Genomic DNA, 20,137 nt, shown 5'->3' with positions numbered 1-20,137 from the left:
CAATGATTGGCAAGACTTTGGGGAAAATACCTTGTGGACCGACGAGACAAAAGTTGAACTTTTTGGAAGGTGCGTGTCCCGTTACATCTGGCGTAAAAGTAACACAGCATTTCAGCAAAAGAACATCATACCAACAGTAAAATATGGTGGTGGTAGTGTGATGGTCTGGGGTTGTTTTGCTGCTTCAGGACCTGGAAGGCTTGCTGTAATAGATGGAACCATAAATTCTACTGTCTACCAAAAAATCCTGAAGGAGAATGTCCGGCCATCTGTTTGTCAACTCAAGCTGAAGCGATCTTGGGTGCTGCAGCAGGACAATGACCCAAAACACACCAGCAAATCCACCTCTGAATGGCTGAAGAAAAACAAAATGAAGACTTTGGAGAGGCCTAGTCAAAGGCCTGACCTGAATCCTATTGAGATGTTGTGTCATGACCTTAAAAAGGCGGTTCATGCTAGAAAACCCTCAAATAAAGCTAAATTACAACAATTCTGCAAAGATGAGTGGGCCAAAATTCCTCCAGAGCGCTGTAAAAGACTCGTTGCAAGTTATCGCAAACGCTTGATTGCAGTTATTGCTGCTAAGGGAGGCCCAACCAGTTATTAGGTTCAGGGGGCAATTTCTTTTTCACACAGGACCATGTAGGTTTTGAGTTATTTTTCTCCCTAAATAATAAAAACCATCATTTAAAACTGCATTTTGTGTTCAAAGATGTTATCTTTGACTAATAGTTAACGGTTTTTGATGAGCAGAAACATTTAAGTGTGACAAACATGCAAAAGAATAAGAAATCAGGAAGGGGGCAAATAGTTTTTAACACCACTGTAATCTAATAGATCAAAATCTTATAAAAAAAATGGAATTGTGTATGTCCACCTTTTAGTTTTGGTTTCCAGCCCTGTGGATCTACAATTTTTAATAACTTTTCCAGCATTGTAAGGAGGAATAAAACTCAGAGATAAGCAATGTGTTCCCAGCTATCATAAACCACATTAATCAATGTCACTCCAGCTGCCTTAGTATGAGATCAGTACAAGGTAATTTCTTAGCGGATGCTTTAAGTTACTTTACTGAATAAAATCTGAACATTTTGTTTCTGAATTCACACTTTTGAGCCTTCTTGTGTTTGAGATGCTAGATGTCTGCCCTCTAGTGGTTTTTCACTGCCACTAACATTATAAACTTCAGGTTTTAAAACATATCTAGTTATACTCATTTAGTTATAATTATGAAATTCCAAATGTGCAGGGAGCTAATCGGATCCAGGAGCTGCTGAATAACTAACTGGCAACTGCCTAGTACTTAATCAAGCTTCAGCAGCTCCCAAATCGGATTAGTCCCCTGTAAAGTTCCAGTTTAGTCCTTGTAATCTCTGCTTTATACAGAACCAATATTTGTTGTCTATTCAAATGTTATAAACATATAACTGAATTATATTTTATTCAAATTAATTCTTATAATTGCAACTCTTTATAGAATTCCTTTCTCTCCTTACTCTACAAATTAAACAAATAAGTTACCATTCTATGCTTTTAGACATACTTTTCTGTTCACTTCCTGTCACAAGGCAGCAGCTGGTAATAGAGTACATGCGATCTAGCATCTATAAATCCCCAGTCTGACCGCAAGTTTACACATTTTACAAGGAATCTTACAGGGCAGCTAAACTCATGTCTGCAGGACAGGATTTACCATAAGGCACTGTAGGCACATGCCTACAGGCGCCTAATGATGGAAAGGCAGCTCACTCCCCTCCTGAGTGCCTCCCTCCTTCCTTATGCAGAGTCCTAATAAGAGTGTAAATGAGCGGTTACCCATCTCCCTGCATTCCACTGACAAGATCTCCCTTCAGTCGGGGACACCTCTGGCTACTTAATACTGAGGGTACCTCTGGCTATCTAAAGCTAAGGGTTACCTATAGCTACCTACAAGGGAAGTAAGGGAGAAGCGATAGCTGACCCTGCCTGCTCACCTGAGGTGTAGTTCAGCGGGGGTTGTAGGTTCATGGAGGGTGAAGTCTAGGGTGCCAGGACATCTGTGCCTATAGGCTCCTGTGATGTGAATCCTGGCCTGCATGTCTGATAAAGGCAAACATTGTGCCAAATACAGCTTGGGACTGCTATGCAGGATGTCAGACAATGGTAACCTGATCAGCAGTTATTTAATACTGAACGCCAATAAAAAAAAAGGTTATTTTACCTAAGGATAGTGTGGATAGCATTCGGAACCTCCTTTGAGATTTTACAGCTGTTTCTGTCTCCCATTAGGGAGAATTTTCCTCAATTAGGGCTCTTTCACACTAGGAACTGATCTGTGCGTTTTGACGGATCGCTCCTATGATGGGGTAAGCGGGGTAACATGAAAGTCTATTGACTTTCATGTCACCTTGCACATTAGACACAGCGTTCCAGGGCATTACTTTGCAACCCTTCTGGGAGCTTTTAATTGTCCAGCGCTGGCGTTTTCCCGTCGGTAGTTCTTAGCATCGCTGATCAGCGTCAAACCGCAAATTTCCGATGTCACGCCATAGGTAATAAAAAACTATTCTGTTCCTTGTCCATAATATCAATAATAAAAATGTTTTTTCCTACATTTAGACTTCATGATAGATTACCTATAACAATTTACAAATTAAAAGGCAAGACAAGCAAACCAAACCTGCTTTTCATAAACATTTTCCTAGCTAGATATTTATCGTATGCAAATCCTAATGTAAGACAAGCTCTAATCAAGGAGATGAAATCTATCTGAAATGTTATTGCAAAATGTATATATTCCAGCAGATGTACCTTGTCTGAGAAACAGAATGAAATGTCTAGATATGCCTTCATTTCATTACCTTGTTTCCGTATCCATTCATGTCTTTGGAATCTTGCTTCTTTCTGCAGCTTGTCAAACACTGTGAAAGAGAAATAAAGTTAGTATTGATAATAATAATCATATAATAATGAGCACAAGTGAGAGCCACAAAAATGATGCAGACCAGGAATAAGCCGATGCATTTTTGGTTACATTAACCTGAAAAGGGATGCTTCTATCAACATTCAACCCCATACCTTACTTTTGTCTAAAAACATCTATATTTTATAGTTTAGAAAAGCGGTTTATCTTCAAAAACAGAAATGCATACACCATGGATTCTGCATTTAGCTGGTAAAGCTGTGTGCAGTCACCAGATTTTCATTGCTTAAAATAATTGTTTTGTGATAGCTTCAGGCAACAGTCTACAATGAATGCAGATGGCCTCCAAAGTTGTAGCTTCCTCGTCAGCAATCAGCGTACATCAAATACCTTGTGTATACTTGTAATTACTATAGATTGTGTCTGCTGGTGTCCAGTCCAGTATTGTTGTTTGCTTATGTATATGAGTTCTACTTGTGTTTACTCATCATTGCTGGATTCTATGTGTGTTGTATATGGCCTTATTGCCATGTTTCTTCTGTTTCTACCTGGTCTTGCTTGCTTTGCTATTTTAATTCATAATAAATTAATTATTGACAAGAATGATGTCAATGTCCGCAGTGCAAGTAAAAACCTGATCGTTCACTCCCGTCCACACCCTGGATAGATGTCGTCCACACCCGAGATGGATGTCGTCCAAAAGGGATCCAGTTCTGATAGCTGAGATTGTACAGAAGTATAGCCTGCAGGCATGGCGGATTGCTGGCCAGGGGCCGTTGGGAGTTGGGTACTGCTCTACACATGCCGGATTATCAGCAGAGGCTGCTGTTATCAGCTTTCTTAGCCAACTTTAGCCTAGCGTGTGTACGGGCCTTCAGGAGCATCCCTCCATGAAGATCCTGACCATATCTTCCAGGGGGATAAATTATACCAGTATAGTCTTGGGTTGCAAACTCACCATCACCAATAAGCACCAGACTGGACTGGTTTGTTGCCTTTCCATCCTGTAGCTGGAAGGTAAAGGTTCCTTCATCTTCATCCTCCAGTGTCTCCATGATCATCTCCACAATGCCGGTCTTACTATCCAAATTCATCTTGTATTTCTTGAAGTAAAACAAGATCAATGACTTAATGGCAGCACATTGCTTAAGGCACTAATATAGACTAGCAGAGATAGGCAAATATATGTAAATTATACAAGTGCAGGATGAAGGGTGGCTAGATTTTATACCAGTTTAATAGTTCTCAAATCACAGAAAAATCCAACTGTTCCAATGTCTCTAACTGCAGGTTATAAAAAGAAAAGCTTGAATATAATTTAGGGAAATTCCTGAATTACTCTGATAGGAAATATTAAAACTGAAGCTTCTGTGCACAGCCTACTGGATTATTCATTATTAGTAAAGCAATAAGAGACTGTGCCAATACTTACACAATTTCCACATCTGATGCAACCATTCCAGAGAAATTCCCTGTGGAAAAGTCAGTCATGAGGCCTAAGATTCATTCAAAAAAGCCTGCAGCTGCAAGTAGAGTGGATGTTCCCTAATTAGGCAGCAGCTCTCAACGCTAAGCACATAACTGGCCCCGCCCACTGCCTACCCGCATACAGGTAGACTGTCTGTGATGTGCACTGCAGTTACAGCAGATTCTTATCATTATGAGATAGCTGCAGTTCTGGCCACAAGCATTTTATCTCTAACCAGCACAGGAAGAGAACAGGGGAGGTCAGGCGATCTGTACTGATAGGAAAAGGTTGGCTTGTAGCACCTCCCTGATCGTATCATGTGGGTGGTAATGGGACAGGGGCATAGCCTCGACAAGTTCCTTGTAGCTACACAGTCTCAGCTTAGTTACTGTAAAAAGTGCACATGGACAATGTACAGAATGCTGTACATTGCTAATTAATGCAAAGTTCATACACATTAAAACAGGAGAGGTGGAAACAGGGCCTCAAGGCATGCAGTGTTTACTTACCTCACCATGTTTGATCTCTGTATCATTAAACACATAATTGCACTTAGCGCTACCAGAGAGTTTCTCAGCCTGCAGCCAAAACCGTATTTGTCCTTTTTCAAGAATCTCTACAGCCAAGCCAGACTTAAGAGGAACAACTGCAAAAAAGAAAACAGTAAAATGTTACACATTTTACTAAGAATGCATCAACTTCCTCTTGTATATAAGGTTCCCCCTTGGATAATGCAACACCCTAATGCCCCCCTGATGCCCCCTGCCCATGTTTTGTACCACTGTCACCAGTGGCGTAGCTGCAATTCATGGGGCCCCAACAAAACTTTGATGGGGCCCCCGCACTGTTCACACCCCTTCCCTTGTCTTCCCTTGGTGCACTACAGGGCCTTGGGGTCCATCTCACAAGGGTCATAAAACAAGTGTGGCCATCATGATCTTCATCCATAACAAGTGTAGCCAGAAACACACCTGATGTGAAGTATAGTCCCCTGTATTGGAGGAAGGGAAGGTTAGTAGTTAGGGGCCCCCACAGCTCTGCACCTCCCCGTGATTGTTGCTCCCCTCTAGTTACACCCCTGATAGTCACCCTTTAGTTCTATAGATCCAAGTCCCAGCCAACACATTATCTGTATTCAGTTTGCATGTTCTTCCCATATTTGGGTGGTTTTATTTGGCCAGACAACTGGCTCCCCCCAAAACTGAATCTAGTAGAGTCATCAGCTTGTGAATATCTCTCAGTGGCTGTTTAGTGATCCGACTTGTTTGATGTTCTGTTTAGTTTAGTGTTGAAGTAAAAGTGTTGAGATGACATACCTGGGAATTTGTTGTCATAGCTGAGCTGCAAGAGGCGTTTTAGCTCTGTAGGGACGAAACACACAGTTACATTATGCATCAGAAGATACACAGAGATAGATAGATAGATAGATAGATAGATAGATAGATAGATACATGGATAGATAGAGAGATTGATAGAGAGATATATAGAGAGATAGATAGAGAGATAGATAGAGATAGATAGATAGAGAGATAGATAGAGAGATAGATAGATAGATAGAGAGATAGATAGAGAGATAGAGAGATAGATAGAGAGATAGATAGAGAGATAGATAGATAGATAGATAGATAGAGAGAGAGAGAGAGAGAGAGAGAGATAGATAGATAGATAGATAGATAGATAGATAGAGATACATAGATAGATAGAGAGATTGATAGAGAGATAGATAGAGAGATAAATAGATAGGTAGATAGATAGATAGATAGATAGATACATGGATAGATAGATAGATAGATAGATAGATAGATAGATACATGGATAGATAGATAGATAGATACATGGATAGATAGATAGATAGATAGATAGATAGATAGATAGATAGATAGATAGATAGATAGATAGATAGATAGAAAAAAGAGTGGATTACATAATGAGCAGAGTAAATTATTTGGTTAAAAAGAAAACATTTTTTTGTAATTCCTTTCCTCCTCGGTTGTAAAATGCTACTGTGCTCTTACAAACTCGATAATGATTTCCTGTCTGTGTTCTAATGTGTGTAGACTTTGTTTTTGCTTCAACGTAAAACTCCACATTTGGTGAAAAACTGACATAACATACCTGCATACCAGAGGCGTAACTAGACTTAATAGGGCCCTCCTGCAAAATGATAGCATGGGACCCCCTTCGTCCCCAAACCACATAAGGGTCACATGATTGGGAAACAGGAAGAAATTACAAATGGTCTTGCTACTCTGCATGGTGGGAGGAGGTCACAGAGCGAATGGGGCTTTTCTTTTGCCAATTGACTGCACCTGCGGTTGTAGAGAGGGAGGAGGAGGGGCCCTGCGATGGCAGGGGTCCCAGGGGTGATTGTTACGCCCATGGTGTATACCATGGATACTAACACCTTTTCTTAATCTCCTCTTATAAAAAGAAAAGACTGAACCAAGCTATGATTCTCCAGACATGCCAAAACAACTAAATTATTCTTTCTTGTAAACATGTCTACAGTCTACAGTCTGCCAATTGGTGCAGGAGCAGCCCCGGCCCCCCAATTCCTGTGTTTTCCAGTGCATGTTTCCTTTTTGTGAGAAGGGAGTATTATCACCAGCAGAAATATACAGTACAAATACCAAATGTGTGTTAACAGCTTATGTTACCACTTCACACCACCCAAGTCCATTCTCTTGTGTTATCAGGCCAAGCACAGTCAGGCAGCTGCAGACACATAAGATACATTTTCTAAATCATTGTAATGGATATCAGTCTTAACTTCATGAAAGTGGAGTTACACTTAAAGGGGCACTATGGTTAAAGAGAGTCTGAAGCGAGAATAAATCTCGCTTCAGACCTCAGAGTTAGCAGGGGCATGTGTGCCCCTGCTAAAACGCCGCTATCCTGCGGCTTAACGGGGGTCCCTGATCCCCCAAATCCCCTCTGTAATGCGGGGGAGCGCTTCCTGGTTGGGGCAGGGATAACCGCCGCAGCCCTGCCCCACGCGCGTCTGTCAGCGCGTATCTCCGCCTCTCCCCCGCCCCTCTCAGTCTTCCTTCACTGAGAGGGGCGGGGGAGAGGCAGCGATGCGCCGCTGATAGACGCGACTGGAGGCAGGGCTGCAGCCCTTAGCCCTGCCTCCAGGAAGCAATAAATCACGACCAAGTCTGCGACCAAGTGTCGCAGTGGGGGGTTTGGGGGTCAAGGGACCCCCGTTGAGCTATTGCGGCGGTTTAGCAGGGGCACATGTGCCCCTGCTAACTATGAGCTCTGAAGCGAGATTTATTCTCGCTTCAGAGTCTCTTTAAATAACTGGCTATAACATCATTCAATATAAAATATGTGCAATTGTAGCAGTGTTTAACACATATATTGTGGCAGAATAAAAGTCTATTTCAGTATTACATCACCCTTAGCTACAGATGAGACGATTCGGCAGAGGAAATTACCTGACACCAAATCAGCACATACCATTGTGCAGTAGGAGGCAGCGTATCAGCTGTTTGAACTGATGTTTTAAACCCCCCTTTGATATTTCGTGAGAGGATTCCTCCAACTACTAACAGCTCACCCGAGCAGTTTTACTACTCATCTAAGGCGCCGTACGTCTCAGGACATTGACGTACGGCTCTGATGAAAAAATGCTCCTGGCTGAGGCATCCCAGCTGGCTCAGGAACGGACACATATTGTTGTCCGTTGCTGTGGAGACCAGCTCTCTGCAATGTAGCTGTGTCCTGCATTATTTTCATCGGCTTAGATGAGTAGTAAAACTGCTCGGATGTGCCGTTAGTAGTTGGAGGAATCCTCTCACGAAATATCAAAGGGGGGATTAAAACATCAGCTCAAACAGCTGATACGCTGCCTCCTACTGCACAATGGTATGTGCTGATTTGGCGTCAGGTAATTTCCTCTGCCGACGCGACTCATCTGTAACTAAGTGTACTGTAATACTGAAATAGACTCTTATTCTGCCACAATATATGTGTTAAACATTGCTACAATTGCACATAGTTTATATTAAATGATATTATAACCAGTTATTTACCCATAGTGCCCCTTTAAGGCTGTCATCAGCAGTACCATGTAACTCTGTGCCCTCTACTGGCAAAAGTGGAGCCCAGCTCTCTACAGGATTAAGGGCTTTGCCTTCTTCCTTGGTAAACTCATTTATGAAATAGACCCTCCAGTCATTATATTTTTTTTTTAAATGAAATTGTGGTGAATTCCAAACCCCATCATCTTAAATATCGATGTAAGAGTGACTCCCAAATATGCATAGCTCACATGACCTACATGAGGAGGAGACAGGCGGAGCCTATGCTCTAGCAATATACAAGAATCCATTTTGCCATATGTGGTTGATGATTACTATACTACTAACAGGTATGTAGTACGCTTTTACCAGTTCATAATGATTTTAGGCACAAAGAGGTTATCCAAGAAAAGCTTAATTCCATACTCATAATTTGAATCCTACTTTTACTTGTCGGAGCCTATGTGTCAACACACAGATCATATTGCAATAGGAACATAAGAACCCTAGTAAAAGCCTGTAGTACCATCTTCATCTAGTGTATAGCTGGAAGAAACGCCATCAGTCTCAGTAACAACACAGGAGTAAATGCCGAGATCTTCTAATGAAGGATCTTTGAAGCTCATCTTTGTCCTAGAAGAAAATTAGTATATTTAAAAATAAGAGATGTAGTTTAAACACTTCCCTAATAAGGTGCCTCTCAAATCTCATTGATAGAATACGTTTTACATTGGAAGTTTCACTCCAAAAATCTGGAAAAAAAATGCTTCTATTCCAATAGTCTAGTGAAAACCTATCGGCAATTGCAACATAAAAATTCAGAACTGTAACCAGAAATCTTTACACACAAAAGTGTGGTACAATGCTTTACATTAAAATGTTTATACTTATTCTGCAGTTTATAGGTTTATAATGAAACTAAATGAAAAATATTTGAAAAGAAAAATAATCTATACTTCATTGATTACAGATTGAAACACAAAATAGATACAGATGGTACAGATGAGAAAGGAGGAGTCCTGAATGACAACGGTAAAATATCAACATGCATAATACAGAACATAGCTAAATGATGTTACTTGCCGGGATCCTTTACTGTAAGGGGAGACATTAACCACTTAAACCTATCTGGACGAGTATATTTGTCCAGATAGGCGCAGCTAAAGGCAACCTGGACGAAAATTCTCATCCAGTTTGCAAACAGCGGTACCACGGTAAATGCTCTCATGACATACATAATAAAAAAAAGTCCCTAAGGCAACTATTAATGGATTTTTTTTGTTGCTTGTTTTTTTTTTATTTTAAATTGTTTGCTTGCTAACTGGGGGAGGGGGCTTTGGAAGTGGTTTAATTATTTTAATTTTAGTAGATAAGGACTTGCAATTGATGGGAGACAAAAAACCCCCCCAGAAAAAATACACCTTTATTTCCAAATAATATATTGTTGCCATTCCTTGTACTAGGGACATAATTTAAATGTTGTGAGAGCCGGGACTAATGGGCAAATACAATGGGTGGGTTTTATTTATTGTAGCATTGCTTATTTTAAAACTATAGGGGGTGGAATTGGAGAAATAGTGTATTTTTTCTTTTTTGTGTGTGTATTTGCCTTCAAAATGCATAGAAAATAAAGTAATTACTGAAAATAAGTATCGCTCACAAAAAACTTAATTTGTGGCAGACAAAACAGGATCTAGATCATTTACGTGTGATGAGTAGTGATAAAGTTATTGACAAATGAATGGGAGGAGCGCTGACGGGGGAAATAGCTTGTGTCCTGAAGGTGAAAACACCTGTGGGCTGAAGTGGTTAAGCTAAGTATAGACTTTGGATATTGATCGTAAAGCCTGGTACACACTTTCAATTATGATTGGCCAATCCCTGACCAATTTTACCACGTCTATGAAGTGTGAGGGTTTACCTACACAAAATCTATTGCCACTCATACTACATGAAGATGGTAAAATTGGTCAGTGATTGGCCAATTTTAATTGAAAGTGTGTGCCAGCTCAGAACCTAATGTCCACTTTGAACGTTGTAAATGATCAATAAGATGAGATCTGTCTCTTGCTCAAAACCAAACCTACTCACTTGCCGCCTTTGGTCTCAATAGATACTCTGGATGAATCATCTTCTATTTGTTCATAATTCTTGGACCACACAAACTTGGAGTCTGGAGTTAGCTGATCACATTCGAAGTTCAGTGAAATGACCCCGTCATCATCCACCTCCACCACCACTTCTTTGGTACCTACAGATTCAGAATTAGTATACAGCATTAAACACAGTACACACAGAAATGTCCAGATAAATACCAGTGAAATCATTCGGTAACTGTAATTTCGTTACTGCACAGCAAAGGCAAAGCATAATGCAAACAACTAATCCCTAGTCTTAGCCCTGCCCACCGTAAAGCAAGTGGTTGAGTGAGGTGTGGTTGCAGTTCATGATAGTCAATGAAATGCTGATTTTTCTGACTTGCATGCAAATGTAATGTACACTGTATGCAGCTTGGCAGTGAGCCACATCCTGATGAAATTGACCGGCCTAATTTCAAGCTGCGGACAATTTGCATGCAAGAAAATGTGCATATGATTGAATATCTCAGTTGCATACAGAATTGCCAGTATACATTAAAGCACAGGGCCGGGCTGAAGCATAGGCTGGAGAGGCTCCAGCCTCAGGGCGCAGTGTAGGAGGGGGCGCAGAATTCATTCAGTTGTCATTCCTAATTGTGTATGAAGCAGAAATCAATAAGAAAAGGGAATACATAGCAGTGACTGCAAGCCAGATAACTAGATATTAAGGTGTTGGGGAGGTTGTGGGCCCTGTGGCCCTCTTAGTCTAATAGCAATCAGTGTGTGACAGCTGGGGTGGGAGGTATGGAGGGGCGCACTTTGGTGTCTCAGCCTTGGGTGCTGGAGGACCTTGTCCCGCCTCTGTTAAAGCATAAGACCATTCACAACCATATAAGAAAACTATTCACCTGTTTACCAATTGATGCCACAGAAAAGCTTCACTTACAATGCGGGGTGTTTTTTTCTGAGTATGGCAGGGATCACACTTGCTCCCCACGTTTTTACGAATGATTTCAGAGTTTCTGGCACTCTGCAAGAATGCGCGGGTCGTTCAGAAAAAAATCAGAAAGCTTTTCGATTTATTACGGGGGAAAAAAACTACGCTGATGGAATGCAAAAAAAAAAAAATTCTGACAATTCTGCAGGCAATGACTTCAATGATGATCATGGTGGTGCACAACATACATTTTACCCGCATCTAGCAGGTGTGACCCCTGCCTCACTCTTGTTTGCTTCTGGGAAAACAAAAGCCTAGAGAAGTCTATGGGACTGTGGACACAGTATACATTTGGTGGCGTGAGGACCAAAACAACATGAAGCCATCACAAGCCGCATCTCAGGGTACTGGTAGGGAATGCCTCCGGCATGTGTCCTTGTCTATTCTGACATCCATTCACCAAATTTCTGCCATTCTCTATAATTGCTTCGCTGGGAACTTTGCATCAGAGTTCAAAGTTATAAATACTGGGATCAGACTGGGATCGTACCAGAATCAAATACAAAAGAAAACTACAACAGGTAAACTTTACATGCACTGTCTGTGCACTGCAGAGTTTAGTGAATCAGGGCCCATGTCATTTGTCTAGTAAATATTTAGGCGGACGCAGGGGCGCCTCTAGACATAGGCAGTACAGGCCATTGCCTAGATTGCCATTTGTCCTGGGGGCGCCATGTTTCAGGATTAAGCCCCACCCCCTGAATGAAGCCTTTCCCCCTGCCCCATGGGTGTTCTATTACTTGCTTCTGCTGCATCTGCTTAGCGCAAGTTGCAGGCAGCTGCCACTGTGTCCCTCTGTGCATCCTTTTCCCCCCCTTTGTGCCACCTTCTGCCTCTTTTGTGCCTCCTTCTGTCTCCTTGTGCCTCCTTCGGTCCTTTGTGCCATGTCTAACCCCCTGTTTGTCCCTCTGTCTCCCTTTATGCCTCCTGTCTACCTTTTGTGCCTCCTTCAGTCCCCCTGTGCCACCTCTGCCTCCTTCTGTGCCCCTTTGTGCCTCCTTCTGTCCCCCTATGCCTCCTTATGTCCCCTTGCACTACTTCTGCCCCCTGTTCCTTCTTCAGTCCCACTCTGCCTCCTTCTGTCCTCATGTAACTCCTGTCTCCCTTTGTGCCTCATTCTGTCTCCCTTTGCCTTATCAGTCCCTATGTGCCACCTCTGTCCCCCTGTGCCTCCTTCTCCCCCCTTTGTGCTTTTTACTGTCCCCTGTGTGCCTCCTTCTGCCCCCCTTTGTGCCTTCTTCAGTCCCCCTGTGTGCCTCCTTCAGTCCCACTGTGTGCCTCCTTCAGTCCCCCTGTCTGCCTCCTTCAGTCCCCCTGTGCCTCAATCTGTCCCCCATTGTGCCTCCTTCTGCCCCGTTTGTGCCACCTTCTGCCCCCCTGTGTGCCTCTTTCTATTCTATTTTGTGCCTCATTCTGTCCTATTTTGTGCCTCCTTCTGGCTTTCATGCCTTATTCTGACCCCCTGTACATCCCGCTGCCTCTCTGTGTACCTCCTTCTCTCCTCCTGTGCCTCCTTCTGTCCTCCTTTATGTCTCATTCTGTCCCCCACCATGCCTTCTTTTGTCCCCCTGTGTCTCCTTCTGTCCTCCTTTGTGACTTCTTCTGACCCTTGTGCCTCCTTCTGTCCCCCTGTGCCTCCCTATGTCCCCCTGTGTGCCTTCTTCAGTCCCCCAGTGCCTCCTTCTGTCCCCCCTTGTGCCTCCTTTTCTCCCCCTTTTTGCTTCATAAAAGTGGAACCCTGGCTTTGTGTAATTTCTGGTAAAACGCTGCCCACGTTACGTGTATTTTCTGGTGAAACGCTACCTGCATTGTGTACTATCTAATGAAACGCTGCCGCATTTTCATTTATTTTTCTAGTGAAATGCTGGCACAATAAGTGTCATTTCTGGTGAAACGCTGCCACATTATGATTATTTTCTGGTGAAACATTGCTGCATTACGATTATTTTCTGGTGAAATGCTGCCACATTACGATTATTTTCTGGTGAAACGCTGATGTGTTATGATTATTTTTTTGTGACACGGGGGAGGTTGCCGGGGAGGCGCCACAGGCTTTCTTGCCTGGAGTGACAAAATGGCTAGAGGCGCCCCTGGGCGGACGGCAGGTACTCATTACTAGTGTACCTAATTAAAACATTAATCAAGGAAAATAATAAGAACCTGGTTTGGTCTGTGCGAGGACAGGATCCGTTAGATCAGATGCTTTGCCAACACCAGCCTGGTTCACGGCTCTCACCCTCAGCACGTATCGAGTGCCATCGTTAAGGTTTTGGACCTGGAATACAAAAGTCATATTTAATGTAATTCCATCTTATAGTGCGTCCTTTTCAAACGTACAAAAGTACATAAGTATCTATATGGCTCCAGGAAACTCCAGGTATGTATAAAACTTTTATTAAATCTCGTCTCTGGTTTCCTTTAAGTTTCTTTTAAATATCTATTTTTAATAAAGAAAATATTACGGTAAATATCACAAATCAAAATTTCATATATGTTTATTATTAGATAGAGACACTCTGTGTAGCAAAGCTTTATGGCCTAAATCAGAAGGCTTGGCCTGTCGAGATTGAAACACAAGTTGTAACGTGCAGAAACAATAGGATAGCTGTAATTATTTGAGCTGCAATGCATTATGGTCTAAGTCCAAAGGCTTTACCTAATGCAATACATGGTCTGAATGAGAAGGCTTTTACAATTTTTTTTATTTTGACTCTATTCGAGCATTCCGATCCAATTTTCACATTGATCAGGAGTTTTGATCAGAATCTTCGAGGTACCACACACATATTTTCGAGATTGCCGCAATTTTGGGATAAAAGATTGTAAACTCCTTAAAAATTGGTTGGTTAGAAAAAATTGAGAGTAAAATGTAATAAATAGTTACATACAATTTTTTTCTGTTGAATACAATATATCACACACCATACAATTCTAAATAAAATTGATCTGAATTTTCCAATATGTCCAATTAAAAAAAAAAAGAAAAAAAGTAAATTCGATCGGATTTCTCGATTGAACACAAAAAAACTTTTGATTTTTTGTGACAACCAATTGTATTTATCAAATTGGTGTAAAATTGGATCTTTTAATTGCATGGTGTGTGGCCACCTTTAGCCTATTGCAATGCATTATGGTCTAAATCAGAAGGCTGTGCCTACTGCCTTTCAATGATGCTTTTTCAATACATTAACTACCAGAGCTTTTTTCATAGTTATTAGGAATGGTCACTGAGATGCAATCATTCAAATTCTGTATGCAAATGTATGCAACTTGAAAATTGACCAATCACATCCCACCAAGGTGAAATTCAACAATTTAAAGCTGAATAACTTTGTGTGCAAAATGTGACCATCCCTAGTAGTCATGTTTAGCTGTGAGCTAGGTAATGTAATAAAGGACCTGGTCATAAAAGAAGCTAAGTACAGTATCCCATCAACATTTCAGTGCTGGAGTACTAGCGCAAAGCTGGTCATATTCTTGTTGGAGAAGGTCAGTTGAGTAAAAATATTTACAAATAAAGGTTTTAAAATATCTTAAAGGACACCTGAAAGGAAATACTAAGTCAGCCTCCATATTCCTCTCATTTCTGGTGTCTTTAATAAATCACATCCTGAATAATCATTAGTGTAATGATCCGCTCAGCTGGCTGCACAGGCAGACAGCTGTTTGACCATTCCTCTAGTCTGTGGGCTGCAGGTCTCTGGAAGAGAGACCTGTCTTTCCTTTGCAAGTTTCTGATCTGCTCTGCTGCTGAGGAATTTGCATACATTGGTTATGCAAATCACCCAGCTAACTCCTGTGTAGGCTGGCAGTATAAAGAGCTATGTTTCCCAGAGTCCTTTGCTGGTCATTCCTTCATGGTTTGTGGAAACACTCCTAGAGTGGCAGCCATGCTATTGCTTGTTAATGTTATCTTAGAGTAATTCTTGGGACTGCACTAGGCAGCTTCCCTAGTGCAGTTAGCTTGCTATCTGTTTTGTCTGTATTGCCTCTCTGTTGTGATTGTCCTGTCACCAACGGTGGTTGTCAGGAAATCGTTATGTCTGTCTGGGGTGCTAACCAGAGCAGCGGTCGCTACTGGTGGCCCCTTCTGTTCATCTGTCTGTCTTGTTTGGATCGCACTAGCCTCTAGCGGTAGCGGCTGTGGATCCTTCTGATCTTTGTTCTTGGAGTGTAAGCTGGAGCAGCGGTTGCTCCCTGCTATCTCATCTGTCTGTCGTGCTTGGATCGCACTAGCCCCTAGCGGTAGCGGCTGTGGATCCTTCTGATCTGCTTTCTTGTTCCTGAACTCGGATCGCACTCGCTCTGGCGGAAAGAGCAGTGGATCTTCCCTATCTTGTTTCTGAACCCAGATCGCACTCGCTCTGATGGAAAGAGCAGTGGATCTTTCCTTTCATATTCCTGTTTTCCGTTTGTCTGTCTTGTCTGATAAGAACGCTTGTTGTAGGCTCGGTGAGGTAACCGTTATGCAAGCGCTCGCGTTCTTTGTTTCGTGTTTGTCTGTCGGTGGTTAGTCAGGCGTGCTTGTCTCTGTTGTGCTAAACATGCGGAGATCGCGCTGTAAACGTGTTCGCGGTTGCGAATGAGTGCGGTGTTCACGTTTAGCTAGCGTTTGTTATTTTCATTATTTTCTCATTGTCGTTTGCTGCGCCTTTGCTACTCTTGTGTTCTGTTCTGGTCAGTCTTGTGTCACTTCTGGCGATCGCCTCTCTCGCGATCGCGTTCATACTTTGTTTCTGCGAATGTGTGTTCACCGTCGCTGGGTGGCGACTAGATTGGGGAACACACATTTAGCCTATCTCTGTTCTCTTCTCTTTAAGGGCTGTCTTGTCCTGCATTGTTGCAATTCGGACAATTCTCATCTGGCATTTGTGGCCGTGCAGAGGGTTTTAATCCTCTGGACTCCACAGCTCCATCTGCCGGTGGGAATTTCCCTCTACTGGTGCTTGCACCAAAGCTGGGTACTCTCCTTCCCTACGCTTGTGGAAGACTTCCGCCGTGTCAGCGCGCTCCTTGTGCGCTGATCACGGAGATAGTTCCACAATCGTTACAATTAGTATACACATTTTAAGAATACCTTGAGGTAAGTGTTTGGAGTTAGTTTCTCATTGACACTTATCCAGTTCTCGTCTGGGGCATCAGCTTCTTTAACGTCCACATAAAATCCGGTAACTGGAGTCCGGCCTGTGTAGACTGGAGTCTTCCATAGAAGAACCAAGGAGCTGCTTCTGACCTCCGTGAGCGTGAGTTCATGAGGGGGTCCTGATGGTTAGATAATTAGTGTATGATTCAATACAATTCAATGTACAAAGAAAAGTCTTTGCCGTTCCTTAGCTTTTCTCCTTGGAAGACGTGTTTTCAACAAAGCACCTGTAACTGTTATGTTTGATTTTGGACCCTGTTCTCCTGAAATCATGGACATCTGACTGTGACAGGTATGCAAATGTATGATTCATTTCCTGGATTAATATACGTGTTGCAACAGTTATTTGCCTACATTACATGCATGTAAAAATAGTGCTTGTAGGTATATTTTTGATGATGTAATGTTGCTCAGCAGCAGAAGATGACATCTAACAATCAATATATAATATTTCCGTTAATAGTAAGGGAAAAATAAGAAATAACATTACAGGGGTTTCACATTTACAAAATTCCCTGGTAGAAAAGTAGCCATTTTAAAGGATACTCTTGTCACGTTCCAGGTTTGATTTGCTTTAGGCCTGCTTTACATGTTCGGCTAATTGCGGCTCGTTTTGCCTTAGCCAAACACTTTTTTGCTACCGCACAGAGAAGCATTTAAGATTGTTTGCCATTAATTTGTCCTTCCATTACTTTTGAGCCCCAGTGGCTAGAACATAACGGACGCCAGAACATGTAGCGTTCTAGGAATTTCAATGGATCGTGGCACTTTATTAAACACAGGCAATGCTCGATGATGTGAAACGAACACTCCCATTCATCTCAATGACAATACCATCACTATGTGGTGGATTCCAAGTGGTAAACGCCATGGGTGGATACTAGCAGCCAGCCCTAGAAATGGCCCTAAAAAACATCCATTGGCTTCTTAAACATTGGTGCTGTAATATGTAATTAAACAGGGGGTCTACACCCCCATTTACCAATACATAATAATCCCCCTTATTGGAGGCAGAAAATATTTTTACCCTGACTCACATAAGCACCTCTGAGTGCACAGCAGCTACTGCCAGTCACGTTGTGGACTGTTTACCTCCTTCTATAAATACATTCTGTATGGAGGAGCATTCTAAGGTCATCAAAGATATGACCTTGAACAGGGAAGAGATACAGTCAGTTGGAGGGTAACTGCCTTTGTATAGAGGATAACTAATGCGTCTCTTATTCTGGGCATACACAACTCGTTTTTTATTCTCTCGTTCGATCGTTTCGCCACTCGATTCCGCAGTCAATTCTCTTATCTTGTTTTTCTTATCTTTTTCCATGCACTGCTATCTGGAATCGAGCGGCGAAACGAGGAGATCGGACATGTCGGAAATTATCTATCGAGCCATCTTAATGGCTCAAAAAGGAGCTGTGTATGCCCAGCATAATACTATTCTTTATCCCATTTTTAAAAGATTGTTAGTGATTTTCAAAGCAATCACAGATAGAGTGCCAGCTTTAGGATGGATCATAAGAGACACCTATTGCATTGCACTGTATCAGGTCAAATGAAATTCAAAGGAAAAATAGCAAAATGTTTGATCTCCAGTTCCTGTGATCTGTCCCATCCAAGTATCACTGCTCCTGTTATGCTTTGTTGCAAATGTGATAACTTTTTGGGGGGATTTGTAGGTGAATATCTTTTATTTCATGCGTTGGTGAATTAAACAGAGACACTTGGTAGACAGAATATTTCTGACTCCCGGTGGAATAATTTAATCAAAACTAGCAATCCTAGTGGACAATTAGCTCTGAACCTCATTCTTAAACTATAGTCTCATCCCTAACCTAAATTTAACTATGACTCCAATCCTAAGTATAGAAAAAAACATAGCTTTATTCCTATCCCTAACCTTACAAAGACACTAGGGGACATATGTATTTGTTACCTACACAGGATCTACAATCCTATTGTCAATACTCTGGTATTTCAGGTATACAATTTGTGAATCTTATCTAATTCTAACCAACTCTCTTAACATACAACTCCTTCCTGATGAAAAAAAAAATTGACTATACATACATAGAGAGTATAGATTAAAATGCAAAGTAAAATGCACTATACATATTTTTTTCTGTGTTGTAGTCACAGTAGGTAGCGAAAATCTGACTAGGTTTTAGTGGTCTGACTAGGTTTTAGTGGTCCTTTAACCACTAGGCGACCACATCACGCCAATGGGCATTGACGCGGCTCCAGCCCCAGGACCGCCTAACACCGATTGGTGTAAAGTCCTGGGGGCATGTTTTGCAGGAGATTGTGCGCCGATGCTCCGCCATCAGTCTCCCAGCATCGATCGCCGCTAGGAGACTGTTAGACGGCAAGACCACCGTCTAATAACTAATCTGCAATCTAAGGCAGCGCTGTACTGGGGACAGCCGTGTGACACGGCTGTCCCCCTGGGTGGCACAAAAGTGATCCGCCGATCGCTGTAATTGGCTGATGGGGGGAGGGAGTGAGAGTAAAAAAAAAAAAATACAGATATTTATAAAAAAAATAAGGAAATAAATATTGATAAAAAAATAAACAAACATCCAAGCAGGGATGAGAGACCACCAACAGGGCAGAAAAGGGGGGGGGGGGGAATCACTTGTGTGCTGAGTTGTACGGCCCTGCAGCGAACCCTCAAAGCTGCAGTGGCCCAATTTGTTAAAAATGGCCTGGTCTTTAGGGGGGTTTAAGCCCGTGGTCCTTAAGAGGTTAACCTTTTCCAGTAACCTAATCTAAAGCTGGCCATACACTGGCCCGATTTCCCGCCGATCGACAGCAGATTCGATCACTGGGATCGAATCTGCTGTCAAATAATTCACGCTAAACGCACTCGACCGATTGATTTCCTCCTGATATCAATCGGTCTGTCGATCGCGGCGTGTGGGAAATTACCGTAGATCGCCCACGGGTAGGGAGCACGTTGCTTGCGACATACGATTCGGGGGCCTTTCGACGCAGGTATACATTACCTGAGGCTGGCTCCCGGGCATCCCGTCCGTCACTGCTCCCGTCATGGCACCTCTGGCATCCTCGTATAACTTCACGCCAGTGACAGCGAAAGTACAAATAGAGGGCGCTCTATTTGAACTTCCGCTGTCACTGGTGTGATAGCGTAAGTTAAATGCGGATGCCGAAGCCGGAGGTGCCACATGACGGGGACAGCACGCCCGGGAGCCAACCTCAGGTAATGTATGTCGGGGGGGAAGGGGGGGGACAGGCGGCAGCTCAGCAGATTGTGAATCGGTTTCAGGCTGAAATCGATTCACAATCTGTTTGCAGTAAAGGCAGCCATACGATCCCTATCTGATCAGATTCGATCAGAGAGGGATCTGTCTGTTGGTCGATCTGATGGCAAATCGACCAGTGTATGGCTACCTTAAATCTTTTACCCTAGCAACTACAGTAAAAGGGGGCTACTAACAATACAATCTTTTTCATCCACTTTTACCAAACCTATCTAGTATAAAGTAAACTGAGTGAATATATTGAAT

The 20,137-nt window shown here is 42.4% G+C and overlaps 1 protein-coding gene and 1 long non-coding RNA gene across 5 annotated transcripts in view; one reads left to right on the top strand and one right to left on the bottom strand.

The window, feature by feature from the left end:
• The window catches only part of MYOM1 (myomesin 1), a 156,103-nt gene that overhangs the window by 29,160 nt on the left and 106,806 nt on the right, over positions 1–20,137 (bottom strand). For all 3 annotated transcript variants that reach the window (XM_068237221.1, XM_068237223.1, XM_068237222.1), the window contains 8 exons: positions 16,548–16,732; positions 13,631–13,745; positions 10,487–10,646; positions 8,922–9,028; positions 5,687–5,731; positions 4,880–5,016; positions 3,861–4,005; positions 2,841–2,900 (listed from right to left, as the gene is read on the bottom strand). In XM_068237221.1, the coding sequence (XP_068093322.1) occupies positions 2,841–2,900; positions 3,861–4,005; positions 4,880–5,016; positions 5,687–5,731; positions 8,922–9,028; positions 10,487–10,646; positions 13,631–13,745; positions 16,548–16,732 (954 nt within the window). The remainder of the gene's footprint in view (positions 1–2,840; positions 2,901–3,860; positions 4,006–4,879; positions 5,017–5,686; positions 5,732–8,921; positions 9,029–10,486; positions 10,647–13,630; positions 13,746–16,547; positions 16,733–20,137) is intronic.
• LOC137518850 (uncharacterized) lies at positions 7,970–10,695 on the top strand. 2 transcript variants are annotated; one of them, XR_011020912.1, is made up of 3 exons: positions 7,970–8,240; positions 9,366–9,427; positions 10,509–10,695. It is a non-coding gene; the product is annotated as an uncharacterized lncRNA (long non-coding RNA). The 2 variants fall into 2 exon arrangements; XR_011020910.1 differs by having other exon boundaries at positions 7,970–8,262.

Source organism: Hyperolius riggenbachi, chromosome 5 (assembly GCF_040937935.1).
Source record: "Hyperolius riggenbachi isolate aHypRig1 chromosome 5, aHypRig1.pri, whole genome shotgun sequence".
Classification (NCBI taxonomy): Eukaryota; Metazoa; Chordata; class Amphibia; order Anura; family Hyperoliidae; genus Hyperolius; species Hyperolius riggenbachi.
Note: the sequence above shows the minus strand (reverse complement) of the source record. Positions and strands in the feature narration are given on the sequence as shown.